The following is a 20463-nucleotide window of genomic DNA, read 5'->3' on the forward strand; positions in this document are numbered from 1 at the left end:
CTGTAAGCTAAGTGTTTCTATTGAAAGAAACAACAAACTCAGAGGCATTTTATAAGCCGATTTGCTATGGCTAAAAATATTACAAATACAATGTGAGAAAAATCTATTGAGCTTATTTTTTATTATATTCTTGCTTGCATTAAAATAAAGCCTACAACTTATCTCTGCGTTTCATTGGTACAGGGCTGTGCGTGTCGACTCAGTTTCCATACTTCCAATTCTCGTATTGATAGAGGTTACCACGTCGCTGCTTCCTCGTTCGTTCGTCATTTGACGTGAGCAGCTTTTCGAGAACGGATCTAAAGCCGTACTGTCTACAAGTACTAAAGGTTCTGTGGTCCTTATAGCATGGGTTAAAGGTTAATGTCAAGAAACGAAAACATAACCAATCAGGATAAATATCGAAATTCATATAATGATATTTTAAAGAAAAATACAGATTTGAAATTTTAACTAAAACGTATGTTTTCATGTAACAGAGCAGAGAAAAGCCCCTTTTTTTCGCTTTTAGTCTAATATCAAGTATTTAACTGCAGTGAATGAAAGTGCACAATTCATGCCGATTTTATTTTGAACAAAAACCTAAATAGTTGTAATTTTCGCTAATTTTCCAGTACTACATATGATAATATAAATCTCTGTTTGTTTTATTCGTATCATAATAGTAATATTAGCAGTAAACTAGAAGTGTGGAAAGCTGAGCTGGAACCTTGACAAAGGTTGAAAGGTTCACTGAAAACTCTGCTGGAAATACTTAAGTCTTCGATCATAGATGTGATTATATTCAGCTACCATGTGCTACTTCTTGATTTTCGTGCTGTTAGTCACCTTGAGATTAGGCCTAACTCAGGACTCCGATAATAACGGTAGGTGAAGTCAAATTATTTATATGGGTGTAGATGTCTTCACGTGTTTGATGAAAACACCTCATACCGTTAGACTTTTAGCATTATTTAGGTGAAAATCAAACTTGAATCTCGAGTAAAATATTTAACTTTGTTTGAAATATATAAAAAAACACATAGGAAATGACTAAAACAGAAGAAAATGTTTACTGTAAATTGAAAATGTTTGTAATCTAACCTGTAATTTCATACCGGTCATCTTATAATAATTATTTCAGGGTGTAATATTCCAGTTGTATGTTTTGTTAAATTCAAGTATAAATATATATACATATAAAGATTGCTAGGTGGTTAGGGCACTTGTATCGTAATCTGAGGGTCCATGTTTCGATTCCCCGTCACACCAAACATGTCGCCCTTTCAGCCGTGGGGCGTTATAAAGTGATGGTCAGTCCCACTTTTCGTTGGTAAAAGAGTAGTTGGCGGTGGGTGGTGATGATAGCGCGATAGGCCTCGTGTAGCTGTGCGTGAAATTCAAAAGAAACTAAATTAATATGCTATCAATAATAAAAAAACGTAAGCAGGATTATTTAATTTGTTGACTTTTATTTTATGCTACGGATTGCATCATTTTTGATGTTAGGTGAAAATAATAAAGAATGCAATGAGTTTCTTACATTTCATGTTAATTCACACGATTACTTAGTTTCATGTATAAATTCATTTTTTTTCTGTTAAGAAAAAATAGTTTTTCAAAGAAATGAACTACATAAAATTAAACAGTATTTCAGTATTTAGTTGTATTGATGGGTCTGTTAAGACCATAGTTATGACGAAGTAACGAAGGGCGATAACATAAGTGCTTGTGGATTTCAACTGCATTTTAGTTTTAGCATTGAAATAACTGAGTCATCAGTCTATAATATGTTAGCTAAGTAACAGTGAACCGAGTAGAATATGTCGTCGGGGAAATAATTTGAAACATAAATATATATGTCCTAAATGCATGTCAGTAAAATAAAGATCTATTCTTAACTAGTGGATTTGTTTTTATTTACCATATTATTATAGCTGATACTGTTGAAGATAAGTTACATAAATGTAAGTTTAGGAGAAAATACGTGAAAACTTGATTGTTCGTTAAGAGGTGTGGTATAACATGCGCAAAATACTCGGTTTAAAAGTTGAGGAGCTATTTTAACACAAACTGATACAGGAACTAATATTTGTAGGAGACACAGAACAGTCGAACTTTCACAGCTTCAGACGTTTTTCGACTCGAAAGAAAACACGTAATGTTTTGGGACAGGAAGGTTTACTAAGGAGCTAAAAGCTTGTCAAAGTTTGTTATCGCCAATTTTGATAAAGATGTGCAGACATTTTCGTGCAGAAAGATTAAAGTTTAATTTGAGCGCTGCGAGTTACAAGCGCTTAGAAAATGCAGATCACACGATTGGGCCAGTGTTCCAGTTATTATCCGTGTTTGGAAAAAAAAACCTTCAGAGTCTGAAGAAGTGCTCCTCTTTCAGTTGGTAGCATTTTATAATGCGACCATTTTCTGTTTCGCTCATCCACCTTTTTTCACTTGCTTAAAGTTATCACATTCATCCTATATGCATTGTGCATAATAATTTTTCCTTAGGTACATTTTTCTCATAAGAATGCGTAAAAAATATTATTTCTTGTAAACAACAAGAAAGAAAAAAATTATTTGACTTGTAATCCGACATATGATATGTGTTTATCATTCGATAAAACTGTGTTACAGTGAGATTCTTTCTTTTCTTTAGGCCCCCCCCCGCTAGTACAGCGGCATGTCTCCGGATTTACAACGTTAAAATCAGGGGTTCGATTCCCCTCGGTGGTGCTGAGCAGATAGCCTTTGTGGCTTTGCTAAAAGAAAAACACACACACACTTTTCCTTAGGGTTAATTCTAAACAAGTAATAGTATCATCTACACTGAATATTACGCAAATTATATTGTACAACGTGCGAGAAGTTGCCATTTTTATATGCTTGTTCTTCCACGTTTATATGTTGACTGAGCAACATCCTTTGTGAACAGATGGTATATGATTTATAATTATAATTTAAGTCAAAATAACAGTATATATATCAAAGTATTCGCCACGGTGCCAAAACGTTATATACGTATTGAGCGAAATTGATTCGTTGCTTCATACGTTTCGTTTCAATGTTTGAATTGCGTGACTCTCTAGCTGTAAAAATTCTACGAATAAAACCGCCTTCAAGGTTAGGTTTAAAACGAATTGCAAAAAAAAAAAATGATATAATGTTCATGTAGCTACAGCAAGCAATGATTTTAATGAAAAGTCTTAAAACAGTGTAGTGTAACGCATAAATTATTGGATAAATAAAAAAACGCTACACCTTTACTGACTCCCTTTAATAACTCTAAATATAGGCTACGTCCTATACCGTTAGTGTATTCTTACGGTTTGATGCAATCAATTTGTCTGAAACTTTCGGTAACTTCGCACTAATGATTTTTTTAGAAAAATGTTTCATTAATTATAATGTGATTGTTTGTAGTTAAGCATATAGCTCACAAAGTTCTATCTTTACTCTGCCCACCATGAGTATCGAAACACGGTTTCTAGACTTGTAAGTCGCAAATATACCGCTGTATTACTGGGAGACATGAACTGGCTGATAACCTGTTCTCACTGTGTGTATCAAACTTTTCGTATCAAATACCTTAGCCTTTTATCTGTTGCACAAGGGCGATAGCAATGAACTTGAACCTAACTCGTTCAACATAAACTGAGAAATATAAGTCCAGAAAAACATAATTTTTGGATACCCTTACTGAGGCAGCGAAGTGTACGTGAAATAGATGCAATACCCAGAGAGCAGTGAAACAGATCTTATGCATATTTGGCGAAGGATGTTTATGTAACTATGGAAACGAATACAGCTTATTCTAATAATTCAATTATTTACAGAGAAAACTGCATTTACCATACACTGACAGTTCCTTTGTGTTCATTTTTATTACTTAGTAAATAAAGTTGAATAGAATAATAAGTTATATCCCATTTATCAATTAAAAGTTTAAATAGTCCTTTAGGAAAAATGTTATCTTTAAATAGTCTTTGATACGTGATAGAAAATATTTTAACTTACTTCGAGGCCATCGGTTGGTGCCTTGTTAGAACTGTGGATTTCTTTGTGTGTTCGTTTTTTTCATTTCACGCAAACCTGAAAGAAGGCTATTTGCATTTAGCAGTGTAAGACTAGAGGAAAGGCAGCTAGTCATAACTACTCACCGCCAATTCTTGAGCTACTCTTTCACCAACGAATAGAGAGATTGGCCACACATTATAACGTTCCCACTACTGAATGAGCGAGAATGTTTGGTGTGAAGGAGATTCGAACCCGCGAATCTCAGATTATGAGTCGAAAGAACTGTAGATGTCGAAGCTGGTAAGTCGAACTCGAATCCATGCAATACCACAAAATTTGAAAACCGTCACAAAATATTTCATTCACTTTCGCATGTGGGTTCGTTATAAGAGTGAAGTTAACCCTTCAGCATGGATGTTGATTAAATGATGCTGGCGACTGGCTGCCTTTCCCCTGGTTATTAATTCAAAATTGGAAACAGCGGAAAATTCTAAAATACGAATGCGTAATTCGAATTATGTATCCAACAACACACAACATTTTCATTAAAATATTTACACTACATCGCTTAGTAAAAACGGTGTTTTATTAATTTATGATATATTTTAACAGTGTCCTTTGATGAAATACTGATAAATTAATGTTATTTGTTATGTTTCTTTTGTTTTACATTGATATAAAAATGTTTCTATAGATCGGTTCCAAATCTTTATGTAACCACTTATATGATTGTAATTCAAACATACTTCATTCCAAATACTTGGTATATGTACGAACAATCTCAGTCTTCCAGTGAACCATTTAAAAGAAACAGTAGTTATTAATATTAAATATTATATTCGTACCATTCTTATTGGCGATTTATCGAATTGGAATACAACGATATTTTCCAATCACGTTTCTTTTTTATCTGTGTGACAAAAATAATGTTTTCTCGTGAAACAGTAGAATAAATCAAATTTTCGTTTACTTTTTACAGCATACAAAAATATTTTCAATAACCAATACCAACACATAAAAATGGCAAATAACACCAGACAACAGTTTGCAATGTAACAACACATATTGATGTCAAACCTAGTGAATGGATCAGTCAGAATGCTAAATCTGTTCCCTGTCTTGTAACAGAAAATGTCTAATGAAAGTTTGTGAATTTTTAAACTGCTGTTTAGGCTTTGTTTTGAATAATAACATGTGAAGAAATAAAAATTTAACAAGGAAATACTTATCAAAAAACAAATATTGGATCATATTGAGTTTAACTATAAAGACGTTACCATTTTGAGTCATACTTTCGAATACTATTAAAAGCGGCAGATGCTGATTTTTAGGTCATATTGAAGTAATATTTGAACAACACAACGTTAAATTTAATAAAATGGCATATCTTCTGTTACGTATCGAACAAGCTTTCCTTATAAAGAATAGCAAGATTTAGGAATTTTGACAGGCTAATACAGGCACATTCAGTATTGTAGTATCTTTGCCCTGTTGAACGTATTATTGTTACAGTACAATCTTAATTTCAAACTAAACAATAGTGTTATTTATACCAATCAACTTAAGTTATGCATAAATTCTTTAAATTCTCCCTCAAATTTTATAAATCGAATAAAACCTGATCTGAACTGGTTGTTTGAAACATCACCAAAGTAAACGTATTTATTAAATACTGAGTTGGCCGTGAGTGGTGATGACTAGCTGTCGCCTTCCTTATAGTCGTACACTACTAAATTAGGGACGGATAGCGCAGATAGCTCTCAAGTAGTTGTGTGAAATTAAAAACAAACTTCTTCAAAGAATATCAAATTATATTTGTGTCCTCCAGTTTTATCACTTTGACCATTAGACATGAAAAAAGACGGAACAACGAATTTAGACACTTCAATAATATCCCCTCTAAATCTTATTTTTCAAGAGACAAAGTTCAAGGGTCTTAACTTATATGATAACCTTTATATCCCAGATATCATCCTGGTACCATCCTCTGAACCCTTTCCAACAATTTCACGTCCTTAGATTGGACACAATACTCTAAATGTGACCCGTACAATGACATCATAACCTCTTTAGACTCATATTAAATATTTTTTATAAATACAGCTTAAAATACTATTTGCCCTACCACTAGCAACAACGCATTTCTTGGATGGCTTAAGAGACTGATCAACCACAACGCCTAGATCTTTTTCTTCCACTATACTGTTAAGTTTATTCTTATTAAAATTATGCTTTTAATTAAAACTATGATATCCTTCATGTATTGCCTCGAAATTATTATAATTAAAACCCATCTGTTTTTTGTATTCGCCAATCTTCCCAATTTATTTAAATCCTCTTGCAAGACAGTGGCATCATCTTCACAGCCAGTTATGCCTAGAACCTGAATACCATCAACTAATTTAAATAATCTATGTCGTTGATGTAAATCAAAAACAGCAATGGTCCTAACAATGAGCCTTGAGGTACCTCAGTCGTAACATTAATCCATTTTAACTGAACTTCATTCATAGCAACTCATTACTTTCTTCCATCCAGTAAGCCAATCTGTCTCCCACACCTACAGAGATCACTTCTTTTAACAATCTTTTCATGTGGCACCCTGCGAAACGCTTTCTGAAAATAGAGATATATCACATTCATACAACGTAAGAAGTGACTTCTTCAAGGAATATCAAAATATTAATAAGGCAGGATTATCTCCTATTAATACTGTGCTAACCATAAAAAACTGTTTTAGATGACTTGGGAAAGCACCTTTTATCAAACTTTCAAATCTTTTCCCACCATTAATCGAAGACTGATAAAGCCCATAGTTACTGGAAAATCTTTTATCAATTTCCTTAACAAGAACACTGTTAATGTGACCAGCTTGTTAACTTTTATATCCAGCTATCAGCTCTTCAGGTTGATGAATGTTGCGTAAATTCTCATTAATAGAAACTGAAGAAAATATAATTTAATAATATGGTTAGCTTGTAGTCTTCAGATATCACAGTTCATAGGGTCTAATACCCTCGTAACATTTTACTGAGACTTAATGTATTTGAACATTTCTAAAATAACCTGTGAATCACACAATTTGACTTTAATATTTTCTAATTTATTTACCTGAAATCATAATCTCTTTAGCCTGGTGGTCTGTAACAAAGCTCGTTTAAAAGTGATCTGCCCTTAACACAAACGGAAACTCAAATAGATTCAACCTCAGTGTTATTAGCTTTGATATCCTTAACTTCAACAGACTGTAACACACGTTTTACACATAAAACCTCTCCTCACTCTATACTAAATCCCTATTAAGCTATTATAACTTTGTATTTCAAAGAAATTTCTTTCATCATAAATATTTAGGTTTAGCCAGGTTGCAGATATTCCACTTATATCAAATTCTTCTTCACGGACAAGTGCTATAAAGACATGACTTATTACCACCGACGCTATCAGCAAAAAAAAAGATAATTAAAGGAACCATTGAATCACTTGGTTCCCCGATAAATCAACGGCAATATTACAGACTTAAAATGCTAAACTCCAGGTTTCGATTGCCTCGGTGGACTGAGTGCAGATAGCCCATCATATAACTTTGCACTAAAAAACCAACAACAACGACATCAATCACTTGACTGGCTTATCTTAGCTGTTTAAAAATTTTCTCGTGTACGTCACCTAAGAAAGAAAAAAATGTATTCCATTAAATTAACGAACGTGTATATTGGTCGATAAAGTGATCACTAATGGGTTAAAAAGTGTGATATTAAAGATAATTGCATGATCTTTGTAAGCGATGATATAAAGATGTTTAAATTGCTACTGATGAGTGTGGCTGGAAGACTACGATAATAAGGATATGTGACTAATCAAAGTGTTTGTAGAGCTTAAAAGTTTTAGCATCATGAGTATTATAACTCATGTAGTTGTTTGGTTGTCCTAGATCAAAGGCAATTGGCCATCTGCTGTGTTCACCGCGGGGAATTAAACCCCGGATTTTTGGGCTGCAAGTCCATAATCCTGTCCTACCGGAGTATGTATAAACAACGTGATCCTTATATACCATGTTGGACAAAACTTCTCGTAACAATATTATTACCACTTTTCTCGAGTTTTAGAAAATCGATTAAATTTCGATCGAAGACAATATTTTGATAAGATCTACAAACAGTGAAATCTCAATGTATTTTGGCTAATTATTCGAAGTTATTTTAACATTTGCGCATTAGTAGTTCTTATGTTGTCTTTGTATATAATAGTGATGACAACGACAGCGTAACTTAGTACTAGCAACAGGAAATTGTGTAAAGTTAGGAATCCGTTTATTATATCCTTCATGATTTCTACAGCTCATAGTTTTTATAATATATATATGTGTGTGTTACATATATAAAGAATGATGTATCAAACGTTTGTTGAAGTTTTACCACACTCACTTTTTAACGCGAAGTAATTTGAAAAATAATGAAATGGTTAAACTTCAGAGTTTCGCGAAAAATGTAATCACACGCGTAAATAGAATCCTTTGAACACTTAATTAATTTGCACTTTTTAACCGAGATACGAAAGAAAATCTTTCAAACAGTGATATGTAGTGTTTCAAGTCAGACAGTCAAGTACTGCTACCATTTTTTTTATTGGAATTTCATTTATCAATCTTACGCCACTGTTTAATTAGGCAAAATGTTAACCTCCTCCTAGAACTTTATATATATTTAAAAGAAGTCTGTGCAACTCACAATCAAATACATTTGTAAGGATGATGAAACATTTTAACGTTGTTCTTTTTTTTTCAAAACATATTAGTAAAGCGTTATCCCTAATACTAGAATAATGTTGTTAATTAAGAGCTTGGAATATCAACTAGATTTAATTTCTTTTGTATTTTCCCATAACGTTAACTAAATGTAAGAACTTTTCTAGCAATCCGCAATATTTTAAAATATTAAAATATCTCTCGAAACGTTCTATCTCAAGTAAGTTACAATGTAAGTTACAACGCCTCCACACTTCGTGAACTCTAAAATCAAGACAGATTCAAACATATTAATAAAGATAAAGGCGGTTGTAAAGGAACTTTTGAACTACAGCTCGTCATACCTCCCAAACGGTAAAGCATAAAATGAAATTGCAGAGGTATATTAAGGGTATCACGAGGATGCAAGTGTCACAATTGTCGCATGTTGCCATTAAGATTTCTTTTACATATTCCTAGAAGTGTAGAGGGATCTGCTAACCGTAGGGAGACAACGTGTGCAGAGAGGTGAACTAGTGAAATGTTATTAAATCAAAGTATCTCATGCTGAGGTAACTATCGAAGCATCCAGTAGAGTGTATAACATCAGAAAAGGGTCTTGCTCCAGTGTTGCTATGCGCAAGTTCATAAAACATTTCAAGAAACAGGTTACACTTGAAATAAGTCACGTACAGACAGTCTACTGACACCTACTTAAACAATCGCTAAGATCAGTCATGCCGTAGCAGAGTAATAAAGCAAAAGATCATGGGGGGTCAACAAAGCACATTATCAGCCGGTGTCTGGATTTGCCAACTTGAACTGTTCGTAAAGATTTTCAATCAACTTTGTGAATAATTCCTTACAAGATACATATGTTTAAGGAGATGGATTTAATCCGACGTGCTGATTTTACGTTACATCTCTTGGCGAGACTGAAAATCGATGACATATGACCTGTCAATACCTTATGAAAATGTGAACTACTGGTCGGAAGTTAATCCAGACGCAACATTTTTTGTACATGTCTATATGATACTAAGGTGACAGTGTGGTGTAATTTTACGTGAATGCTGCACCGTATGTTGCGATACTCAGCACATGTGTTTCAGTCACAAAATGTGATAGAAACTACGTATTTTCTTCAGTATGGTACCACACCGCATATTGGTATCCAGATAAAACATGTCTTACGAAAATACTTTCAGTACAGAATCAGTTCATGTCACTTTTCTTGTGAATGACCACCTGGTTCACCATATCTAAAATTCTGAGTTACCTGAAGCGACTGGTGTGCAGGGGAAGCTTTGCATAATTACAGACTCTAAGGATACAATCACTCTGGAAGTGCAAAATGACTAGACAAGATATGCAATGTTGTGATAATGTCCGTTGTCACACAGATGCAATGTTTTTTTTTTTAATTTCGCACAAAGCTACTCGAGGGCTATCTGTGCTAGCCGTCCCTAATTTAGCAGTGTAAGACTAGAGGGAAGGCAGCTAGTCATCACCACCCACCGCCAACTCTTGGGCTACTCTTTTGCCAACGAATAGTGGGATTGACCGTAACATTATAACGCCCCCACGGCTGGGAGGACGAGCATGTTTGGCGCGACGGGGATGCGAACCCGCGACCCTCAGATTACGAGTCGTACGCCTTAACGTGCTTGCCCATGCCAGGCCCTGCAATGTGTTTAGAGAAGTTTGAATTATGAATGATTAACCATTACGTCATGGTGACATCTGTTGTGACAACGCGTGACGAAAGTGTGGCATTTCATTTTAATCTTAACATTCTCGTGCAATTCCACCCATCTGTGCCATACGTTTTGTAAAATACGATGTACTGAACTACGAAATATTCTTTATAATCATCTTGTATTCCAGCACATCGTAGTTTGTCGGTCGTCGGCTCAGGAGTAAGCTTCAGCTTCCGTAAGGCTTAAATCCAGAGTTCGATCTCTGTGATGAATACAGAAAAGCTCCTTAGTTGTGTGACTATTCGTTAAAACACACAAAACAGAAGATATTTTGCTTCTCCATCCAGTAACTTAATGGTAAACTTGGATACTTATAATGCTGAAACTAGGGACTCTGCATCTGTGATTGGCACAGTAAAAATATTTATTGTAGAATTTTGTGCTTAAACAAACGAATACTTCATTCCACATGTCATTTCAGTTTAAATAAACATTTTAAGGATTAATGGTGTTTATAAGTAAAATAAATTTACTGGTGTTAATTTAGAAAATAATTTAATTCTAATTATATTTTCATGGATACTGCTAATTAGTCGTTTTTCATAAGAGTGTGTGTGTTTTCTTATAGCAAAGCCACATCGAGCTATTTGCTGAACCCACCGAAGGAAGTCGAGCCCCTTATTTGAGCGTTGTTTTTCATAAGAGAGTGTTTTAGTTTTAATTAACAAATACAAGTACTATAAAATTGTGTATCTACAAGGTATGAATACAGTTCCACATTAACCGGCAAAAGTAAAACTACAATTTCAGGCGACTGAGAGTTCAAAGTAAACAGGATGTCTGATGAGATATCGGGGGATAACATTTAGGTTAAGGTTAATATGGTAGTCTTAAATATTCCTATGAGTTGGCATATTAACGTTTGATCGAAATGTGAATCTTTACATTTAGACTTCTGGAGCGAGTGATATGGAAATCTAATTACTTTCGGACTTTAGAAATGCTTAAAGAAATGCTAGTAGTGTTTAACCGTAATTACAGGTCATTGAATAAAATGGCTTATCTCAAGTATTACAACAAATTTTGTTTATACATTTAAAGACATAACTCATTTAAGATAAATTGTAATATTCATATAGTTCTTGGATAGAATGATACAGTGTATTTGCGTTCCAATTTCAAACTTATTATTTAAAAAAAAGAAGATAATGATTTATGAATGTTTGGGGTTTTCAGGGCAGTGGTATGCTAATAAAGAAAGTGTAACATAACGTATTAGATAATTAAATATCAACCCATCTTATTGTTGGGAAAAACTAAACTTTTACTGTTAAACAATGTTTGTTTGTCTCGTGACGTCATACGAACGCTATGTTTCCCTGTGAATGCATTAGAAAATTGATTTGATTAGTTAAAAATAGACTTGAGCTAACAGTAGCTTAGAAACTGTTTATATGTGTACCATTACATTGTACTGCACTGATAGCACGTGTCAGACAATTACTGGTAGCTGATTGATTTTCTAAGATTTATCATAGAATCTGGATCAGAACGTTTATATGCGTATGATTGGTTGTATTTTGGTTGAGTTCACAATTTAATACTTTCTCGGAATTTCTTGTTGTTACATTTTCTTGCTATTAGTGTAAGATTTAATTACGTGAACACTATAAACGCTGCTGCAAATGTTAACATGTATGTATATTGCAAACTTTGTGTTATTAATATTAAAGTAAGTTATGTATGTATATTTATACATATATTGTCAACTTTGTGTCGTTGATATTAAATTAAGATATATGTACGTATATTGTCGAGCTTGTGTTGTAAGTACTAAAGTAAGATATATAAGTACGTATATTATTGACTCGTGTAATCAGTATAAAAAATACGTTATATAAGTATCATCCACAAATTGCTTATGTTATAGACTTTCAGTGTAACAGCACTCATAACATGGAACACACATATCGCATTTATCGGATCGATTTCTCTGATATGTTGAAATCCTCTATATTATAGCCTGCTTAATCCTGAATTGCGTATTAAATGTAACTATTATATACGTAGAACCAATCTTGCAGATTTCGTCTGAATCTTCATAAACAAGTAAAGTTTAATATCTTGAACAGGGGGATTTCTGCTAGAACCTTTACTGGAAGAGGATTTCGAGCATTCTACTGTCCCGATTTTCCTAGAGCAGCCCCAGGACAGTTACGTGGTGAGAAACAAGCCTGCTGTCATCCATTGCAAAGCCCGCCACGCCCTGCAGATTTACTTCGAGTGTAACGGAAGGTTAATCCACCACCGACAACACAACCAACAATATTTTGTAAACCCAATGACGGGAATCCGCCAGCTGGAAACATCAGCTGACATTACCCGAAAGGACTTGGAAAATTATCAAGGTTCTGACATATACAGCTGTGTCTGCCATGCCTGGTCACCAACTGGTCGGACTCGTAGTCGAAAAGCTAGTATCAGGATAGCATGTAAGTCTCTGAAGTTTTTATTGAAATCTAGTAAAGATCCGCAAACGTTTAGGGTTAAATTCATATCTTTATTGCAACAGCATTGTTTTTTTAAATACAAGATTTTAGAACAACACGAAATAATTCTAGCTTCAGACATCGAGACCCGCCCCCCGCTAGTACAGCGGTGTGTCTACGGATTTACATCTCTAAAATCAGGGGCTTGATTCCCCTCGGTGGGCTCAGCAGATAACCCGATGTCGTTTTGCTATAAGAACACATAAACACCGAGACCCATAAATAAGTATATTTATCTTACTTCCGACAATTGTTTAGTCTTTATTGAGTAAGGCTTATATCCATTAAAGAGATAAGTTAACCTTTAACTTAGGAAGTATTTGCATTAGTTTAATTAATGTTAAAATTTGCCGTAATTAATACTATAAGTAAATAAATTTATAATAGTATTTTATGACCTAGCGTTAGATCCTTATAAAACTTTGATAAACTTCAATATTTTAAAAGATCAGCCAGAATGATAATATATATATATATATATTGTCGACTTTGTGTAGTAAACATTTCGTCAAACCTTTTATCAAATAAATAATTTCAAACGGTTGGAATTGTGACTTGTTGTAGGTGTCTTTCTGAATGGTCTTTACATCTCGTACTGATCCATATTTCTTTGTTTTCGAATATCTAAAAGCGAAAGAAATATTGCTATCTTGGAAATCCCGTAAGCTTTCGTTTAAATACGTCGAAATAAAATGCGCGTGCAAGTGTATTTAGATAGTAGGGTGTGCGCGTATTTCAAGGTCATACAAAAACCGAGTAATTTTATGATACATTTTAAAGCTCAATATAATTTTTATTTGCTGTCTTGTTTTACAAACTTGAAATATTAATTAAAACTCAATTTCTCTATCTTTGATATTTTTATTTATTTTAGTACTCTGTTTTGCAAAAACAACAACAGAAACTTACACTGATGAAATTTTTGAAAGAAGGTAAATGGTTACTTTCGTTGCTAGAGATTTTAGATACGTGATGCTTGTGAACATAGGAAATGATAGTGTACACAGATTACTAGTTTGCTGGTTTATGTTTCACGTCTTGTTGATACAAAAAGCTTCGCACTTCAGGACCGTGGTCCTGAGTGATAGTCAAATTTCATTATTTGGTCCAACATGCGTAGCCCAACAATTGTTGACAGGCAAAATACTTTCTATGCTATCAGTTCAAAATTAAGGACAACTATGCGTAGGTAACTCATATGTAGTTTTGTGTGAAACTCTAAAAAAAAGAAGGCAGACAACTTACATAATTAACGTAGCCATAGAATTCACGTCATATGTTTTAACAAGTGACGCCAATTAGCATGGTTAGTCGTATTTGATACCTATTTTTTTTGCTTTAGTATACGTTTTGTTCACTCACAAGTGGCACTATATTGTTAACTTAATCATATTAAAAGCGTGGTTTAACATATAATAATATTTCATTTTCTACTGGAGGTTAAGTTTTCTCTACTTTTCTAACACATGTTCGCTATATTAACTCTTAACAGCCATTAATCATGTTAAATTTTCCATTAGTATAACTTGGCTAATTTGGTTAAGAACCTTCCTTCCTTGTTTTATTATGATTACTTTTTACTTTTGGAAATAAGTTATCGCGAAATATATATATATATGTTGATATTGTTAATGTTTTAAACGTTGAATTATGAAGAAAGTTTTAAAATTAAACCAAAAATATGGTAATTGACTACTGTCTTGTTTCCCGACAATTTGTTAGAAGCACTTTTGATAACTTGGTTTCTCAAATATCGAATTTTTTGATATTCCTTATTTGTCGTCAAACCAATTTATTTTAACAGTTTAAACACTGAGGTTACGGCTTTCATCTCAATTTTGTGTATCCAAATAAATTTTAATTTTAATATAAGTTTCTAAAAAAAGTTCGACATTTTAATTTTATATTCAGGCTTCCCACTGGCCCGGCGTGGCCAAGCGTGTTAAGACGTGCGACTCGTAATCTGAGGGTCGCGGGTTCGCATCCCTGTCGCGCCAAACATGCTCGCCTTTTCAGCTGTGGGGGCGTTATAATGTGACGGTCAATCCCAAAATCCGTTGGTAGAAGAGTAGCCTAATAGTTGGCGGTGGGTGGTGATAACTAGCTGCCTTCTCTCTTGTCTTACACTGCTAAATTAGGGACAGCTAGCACAGATAGCCCTCGAGTAGCTTTATGCGAAATCCAAAAAACAAACAAAAGCTTCCCACTAAAATGTTTGTTAGTCAACTGAAAAATGATTTTTTGGTATTTATGGAATACTTTTAAAAAGTATCTAAAATCCTCAGTATTAATATAAATTTAAAAAACTTCACTGGTGTAAATTTTTAAGGAATTAAATTATATAGTTGAATTTGAACATTAAAAACCAATAACATTATGGATTTTTAACGTTGCAAAAATACTTGACAAAAATGCCTGAAGAAACATAAACCTTAAAAAAATCGTCATCTAATTTCGTACCAATGGACTTTCAATTATCGTTAATAAAACAACTGTGAACAACCACTTAACCTATACACTTTCGTCAAATAAATTAGATACCTTGTTTGTCATAGTCGTGACATGAGATTGTATTTATAATATTATAGTTAAATTAAGTTTATTTTTATGCAATTATTGTAATTGAAGTAATTTTAGTTGCAGACGTTTAACTCTGTTTTATAATTCCTTTATTACTGCATATATTTTGTCTTATGAACAGTGAAGTGTAAGTTCTAACTTGATTTCGAGGTTGAATACATTGTATTAAAGCGATTTTGGAGCCTCACTATGTCGTTGCAGTCAACGTCGCCACGTACGCTCATGGTTAGGTGGTTAAGGGTTACGGATTCGAATCCTCATCACACCCAACATACTCGCCCTTTCAGCCGTGGGAGCGTTATAATTTACGGTAAATCCCACTATTCGTTAGTAAATGATTAGCCCAAGAATTGACTGTGAGTGGTGATGACTAGCTGCATTCATTCTAGTCTTACACTGCTAAATTAGGGACGCTCAGTACACTCTTTATAAGGCATCTAACTTAGGTGGACGATGGTTGACCAGTACCCATTTCAGCATCTCAATTATAAATAAAATCAATAAATGCTTCATATTGTGACTTAATCGGTATGGAATAATATGAACATGCGTTTCTTTCTCCAGCTGCCTGACGTATGTGATGGCTGAATAAAAAATATGAGAGAAAGCCTTATTTTGGTGAATCCATAGTCTTTTTACCTCGTGTCCTAACGGAGATTCTTCTTGTGTGTGTTGCAGACTGTTGCTTTGGGCACGTGGAAGGCTTTTGCTAATGACCCTCGTGCTCGTAGATGTTAATCTGTTGAAAGACATCTCACCATGGCTGGAGAATTACTTCTTGTAAGTCTCTTTCTGGACGGTCCTGATACCGCGTAGTGATCTATATTGCTTTGTTTTCGAATGTCTATAAATGAAATAAATAATCCTATTTTGGACATTATGTGCTTTCGACATGAACATATCTTTATGACTCAAACGTATGAACATTTTGTGTTGGAAAAGGCTGTTACATACTTCTCCAAAAATTGACAAGTTTTCTATAACATCGTCTTGTCAACACAACACTTAACATCTCAAAGTGTAAATCTGATACATTCTGTTTGACTTTATTGATTTTGTTTGTATGTTTGTTTGTTTTTAATTTCGGGCAAAGCTTTACGCTAGCTGTCCTTAATTTAGCGTGTAAGACTAGAGGGAAGTCAGCTAGTCAGTACCACCCACAGCCAATTCTTGGGTTACTCTTTTTATCAACGAATTGTGAAACTGACCGTCAACTTCTAACATTCTCAAGGCTGAAAAGGTGAGCATATTTGTTGTGACTGGGATTCGAAGTCGCTACCCTCAGATAAAGAGTGAAACAACCTACCTACCTGACCATGCCGGATTCCACCACAAATGCATATAGACTGCATCTATCACTTAAATTGTTAATTTAATTTGCTTATTCAAAATTGTGTTAATATAATTTGCATATTATTCAATAACTGTAATTTGTTAAGTCGATTACAGCATATAATGTTTTCTTAAATTGTTTTAAGTAATTAAATTGGGCTTAACATTTTAAATATTGGATGACAGATACTGGTTACATATCTTATAAAAAATATTCCATGAATTTTAACAAAACGTTGCCTGACGAAGGCTTCGACAAGACTACTGATAGTTGAACTAAAATATAACGTAATGAATGTTTACATAATTTGTGTAACTAAGCACATAACTAACTAAGGTATGCTTCTTAAAAATAATAATCTTACATTAATACTTGCTGTATTTAATCATATAAAGGATACATACAGCGCTGTTTCTAAATACTCTCACATCTTTGAAGTACATTTTATCAGGCAACAATAAACTGAAAGATTTCAATTTGTAAGCACAAAAATGTGACGAAATAAGGTCTTACACCATGACGCAAAAACGCTTAAAATATTGATGCTGGTTAAGAGAGTTTAACCACATTTTACCTTGTAGTATTGGTAATACAATAATAAAATATAAGCACGTTATTGCGTTCAAAACTATAAAGTATTGATTCAATCGTATAGTGAAAAAATATTTATAAAGAAAAAGCACTGTGAGACCAGCAGAGCTGTGTATTACTATTATACAGAGGCGATCATCTCTCCTTAATGTCTTTAATAATACCTCCAAATCTCGATGTGTATCCCTTAAAGTTTGAAAATAAGTGGATTACCCAACAGTTAGAAATATTTAAAATACATTTAAAAGTCATTTTCAGTATAAGTAGAAAATAACATATCTTAACCTAAATATGACCTAGGAAGGTCGAAACGTAATTTTCTCTTTATCAATAAAAGTGTTAATACCCATACCAGCCATTCTGAGATACATTTCTAGGCTCATACTCTATCTACAGTATTTAAAATATAATATCATAGCATTTGCTCAAAGTTTTTTTGAAAATATGGAAGTACTACAGCTCCTCTTCAACAGTTGTAGCCTTTTTATAAGTTTGATATAAAATAAATAAAATAGGGCAACCTATTTAGGATTTTACACCCACCCACATTCTGCTTCCAACAAATCCCGCGCTAGAACAGCTTTAATTCTTCATATTTACAACGCCAAAATTTTGAGTTCTATTCCCCTCAATGGACACATCAGACAGCCCGATATGACTTTGCTATGAAAAAACATATCTACTGTCAAACAGTTCCATTTTTATCTCTTCACTCCTCTAAAACCATGACATTCCTTTTCGTAAACATGCTTTTTGAATACTACGAAATAATATTTTTCTAGTAAAACGAGTAAAATTCTAAATATTATCGTACTATATACAACATCGTATACACACACAGCTAAGTACACTCCTTCTAAATTATAGAAGTTAGCACTCACTATTAAATGATATTATTCTTATATAACAAAAAGTGTATTAAACTTTTTCTGATTGACTTGTTGTGGAGCACAAAGCTACATGATTGGCTGTTTCTACTTTGTCCACAGTTTGTATTGAAAACCGATTTTTAGCGTTATAAACATTTAAACTTCCTGCTGAACCATTAGAGGAGAGGCTCTCCCAGTTGGAGAAGATTTTTATTAAATTGTTTAATATTTATTTCTAGAATGAGCGTTCGAAACGTTTTACAATTTTGAATGTATTTACGCCAGATTTGGGGGGAATGAATTACAAGTTTTTGATATTTCATAATTTTTTACTGTAAAGTTAACGCCCTCATCACTTAGGCATATATTAATTTGCTTGTATATGTTTTGTGTTATCAACCCCTTCCACAGTTAATAACATATTTGAAACTAAGGTTATGGAAATGTGCATACTTTTTATGGGCGTTGGAGCTTACAAGTATTAACAAACGAATATATATAATAAATTCTCTCTACATGTTTTAAAGTGTATTCACGTATGACTGTTGTCTTAGAACTAGACATGCGTGTAGTTCAGTCTTTTATTAAGTTTCGAGACCATTTCAAATAATTCGCTTTGATTATGATAAAACCCTAATTACGATACAGCCCACTCAGACAAGTACACATATTTGATGTAGTTACAACTTCACTTTGACATTTTCTTTCACTATATACCACTTTTATTACAAATAATTTTTGTTTACTATTAAGTACAAATTTTCACAATTTGTTTGTGGTCTACCCACTGCGGGTTTCGAGTCCCATGTTTTAACGTTATAAGTTCCCATAATTATCACTGAGCCATTAGGGAGTGTTTTTAGTAGAATATTTTTGCTTAATACTATTGATATGAAATCTTATACTGCGATTGTATTTGTTCATTTTTTCTATCTTTAACAAAATGTATCTCGACAACAAGTGGAAGGCACTGTTTTAGCAGCCTCTAGAATAGTGGTTTTGCTTACATGTTTGCAATGTCATATCGTAAATTCGGCTTGAAATGTTTCTTGTCTCAAAAGTGATACACCAGACCAGGCGTGGCCAGGTGGTTAAGGCGTTCGATTGCAATCTGAAAGTCGTGGGTTCGAATCCCTGTCGCACCAAACATGCTCGTCCTCTAAGCCGTGGAGGTGTTATAATATAACGGTCAATCCTACTATTCGTTGGTAAAAGAGTAGCCCAAGTATTGGGGTGGGTGGTGATGATTAGCTGCTTTTCCTATAGTTTTACACTGCTAAATTAGGGACGGCTAGTGCAGATAGCCTCGAGTAGCTTTGCGCGAAATTTCAAAACAAACAAATAAAACTTATATACCGGCATGACAAGTAACACTTAGGTAAGTAGGAGGACACTGACATGTTTTCTGAAAACAAAAATCAAAGCCAATCTTGTGGTAAAAGTCCTTGATTTTTTTTTTATCTAAGAATACCTTGCAGATCTCTCGAACATTAGACCATGCATTCAGTGCATTCCCTAGTTTACCGGCCTTTGCGTGTGTTCTAAGTAACTAACATTAATTTACAAGAGAAGTTACTTAATCAAAATAAGACAGGAGTTACTGTACCAGTAGACTTTATTATAGCCGATACTCTTTGTGTGTTTTCAGTCTCCAGTGAATGATCTGATACACTACACCTCAGATCATTCTATTTTCCCGACTATCTAATTGCCGGTCTTCACTTGTCTCCTCTATTGTAGGATATACAATGTACCTCAGTTCACTTGTCTCCTCTTTTGTAAGAAATACAATGCACTTTGATTGACTTGTATCCTCTATTGTAAGAAATATAATGTACCTTGGTTCACTTGTTCTCTGTATTGTAAGCAATACAATGTACCTTGGTTCACTTGTTCTCTGTATTGTAAGCAATACAATGTACCTTGATTCACTTGTCTACTATATTGTAAGAAATACAATGCACCTTGGTTCACTTGTTCTCTGTATTGTAAGCAATACAATGTACCTTGGTTCACTTGTTCTCTGTATTGTAAGCAATACAATGTACCTTGGCGCCGGAACTACTGTTCTTTTCTTACCCCGTAATCAGATAAGTTAACTTTTCTCTTTGACTGAAGAACG

At 33.8% G+C, this 20463-nt stretch overlaps 1 protein-coding gene across 4 annotated transcripts in view; it reads left to right on the forward strand.

Moving 5' to 3' along the window:
- The first annotated feature begins 262 nt into the window (after window positions 1-262).
- LOC143246327 (netrin receptor UNC5C-like) overlaps window positions 263-20463 on the forward strand; it is a 94175-nt gene continuing 73974 nt past the window's right edge. For 3 of the 4 annotated variants that reach the window (XR_013025916.1, XM_076492864.1, XM_076492865.1), the window contains exons 1-2: window positions 269-866; window positions 12552-12911. Coding sequence is in view for 3 of the 4 variants with exons in the window: in XM_076492864.1 (XP_076348979.1) it covers window positions 794-866; window positions 12552-12911 (433 nt within the window). In the remaining variant the exon portion in view is untranslated. Of the gene's footprint in view, window positions 867-12551; window positions 12912-20463 lie in introns of all 4 variants that reach the window. The other variant, XM_076492863.1, reaches the window with a different exon arrangement.

Source organism: Tachypleus tridentatus, chromosome 3 (assembly GCF_004210375.1).
Source record: "Tachypleus tridentatus isolate NWPU-2018 chromosome 3, ASM421037v1, whole genome shotgun sequence".
Taxonomy (NCBI): Eukaryota; Metazoa; Arthropoda; class Merostomata; order Xiphosura; family Limulidae; genus Tachypleus; species Tachypleus tridentatus.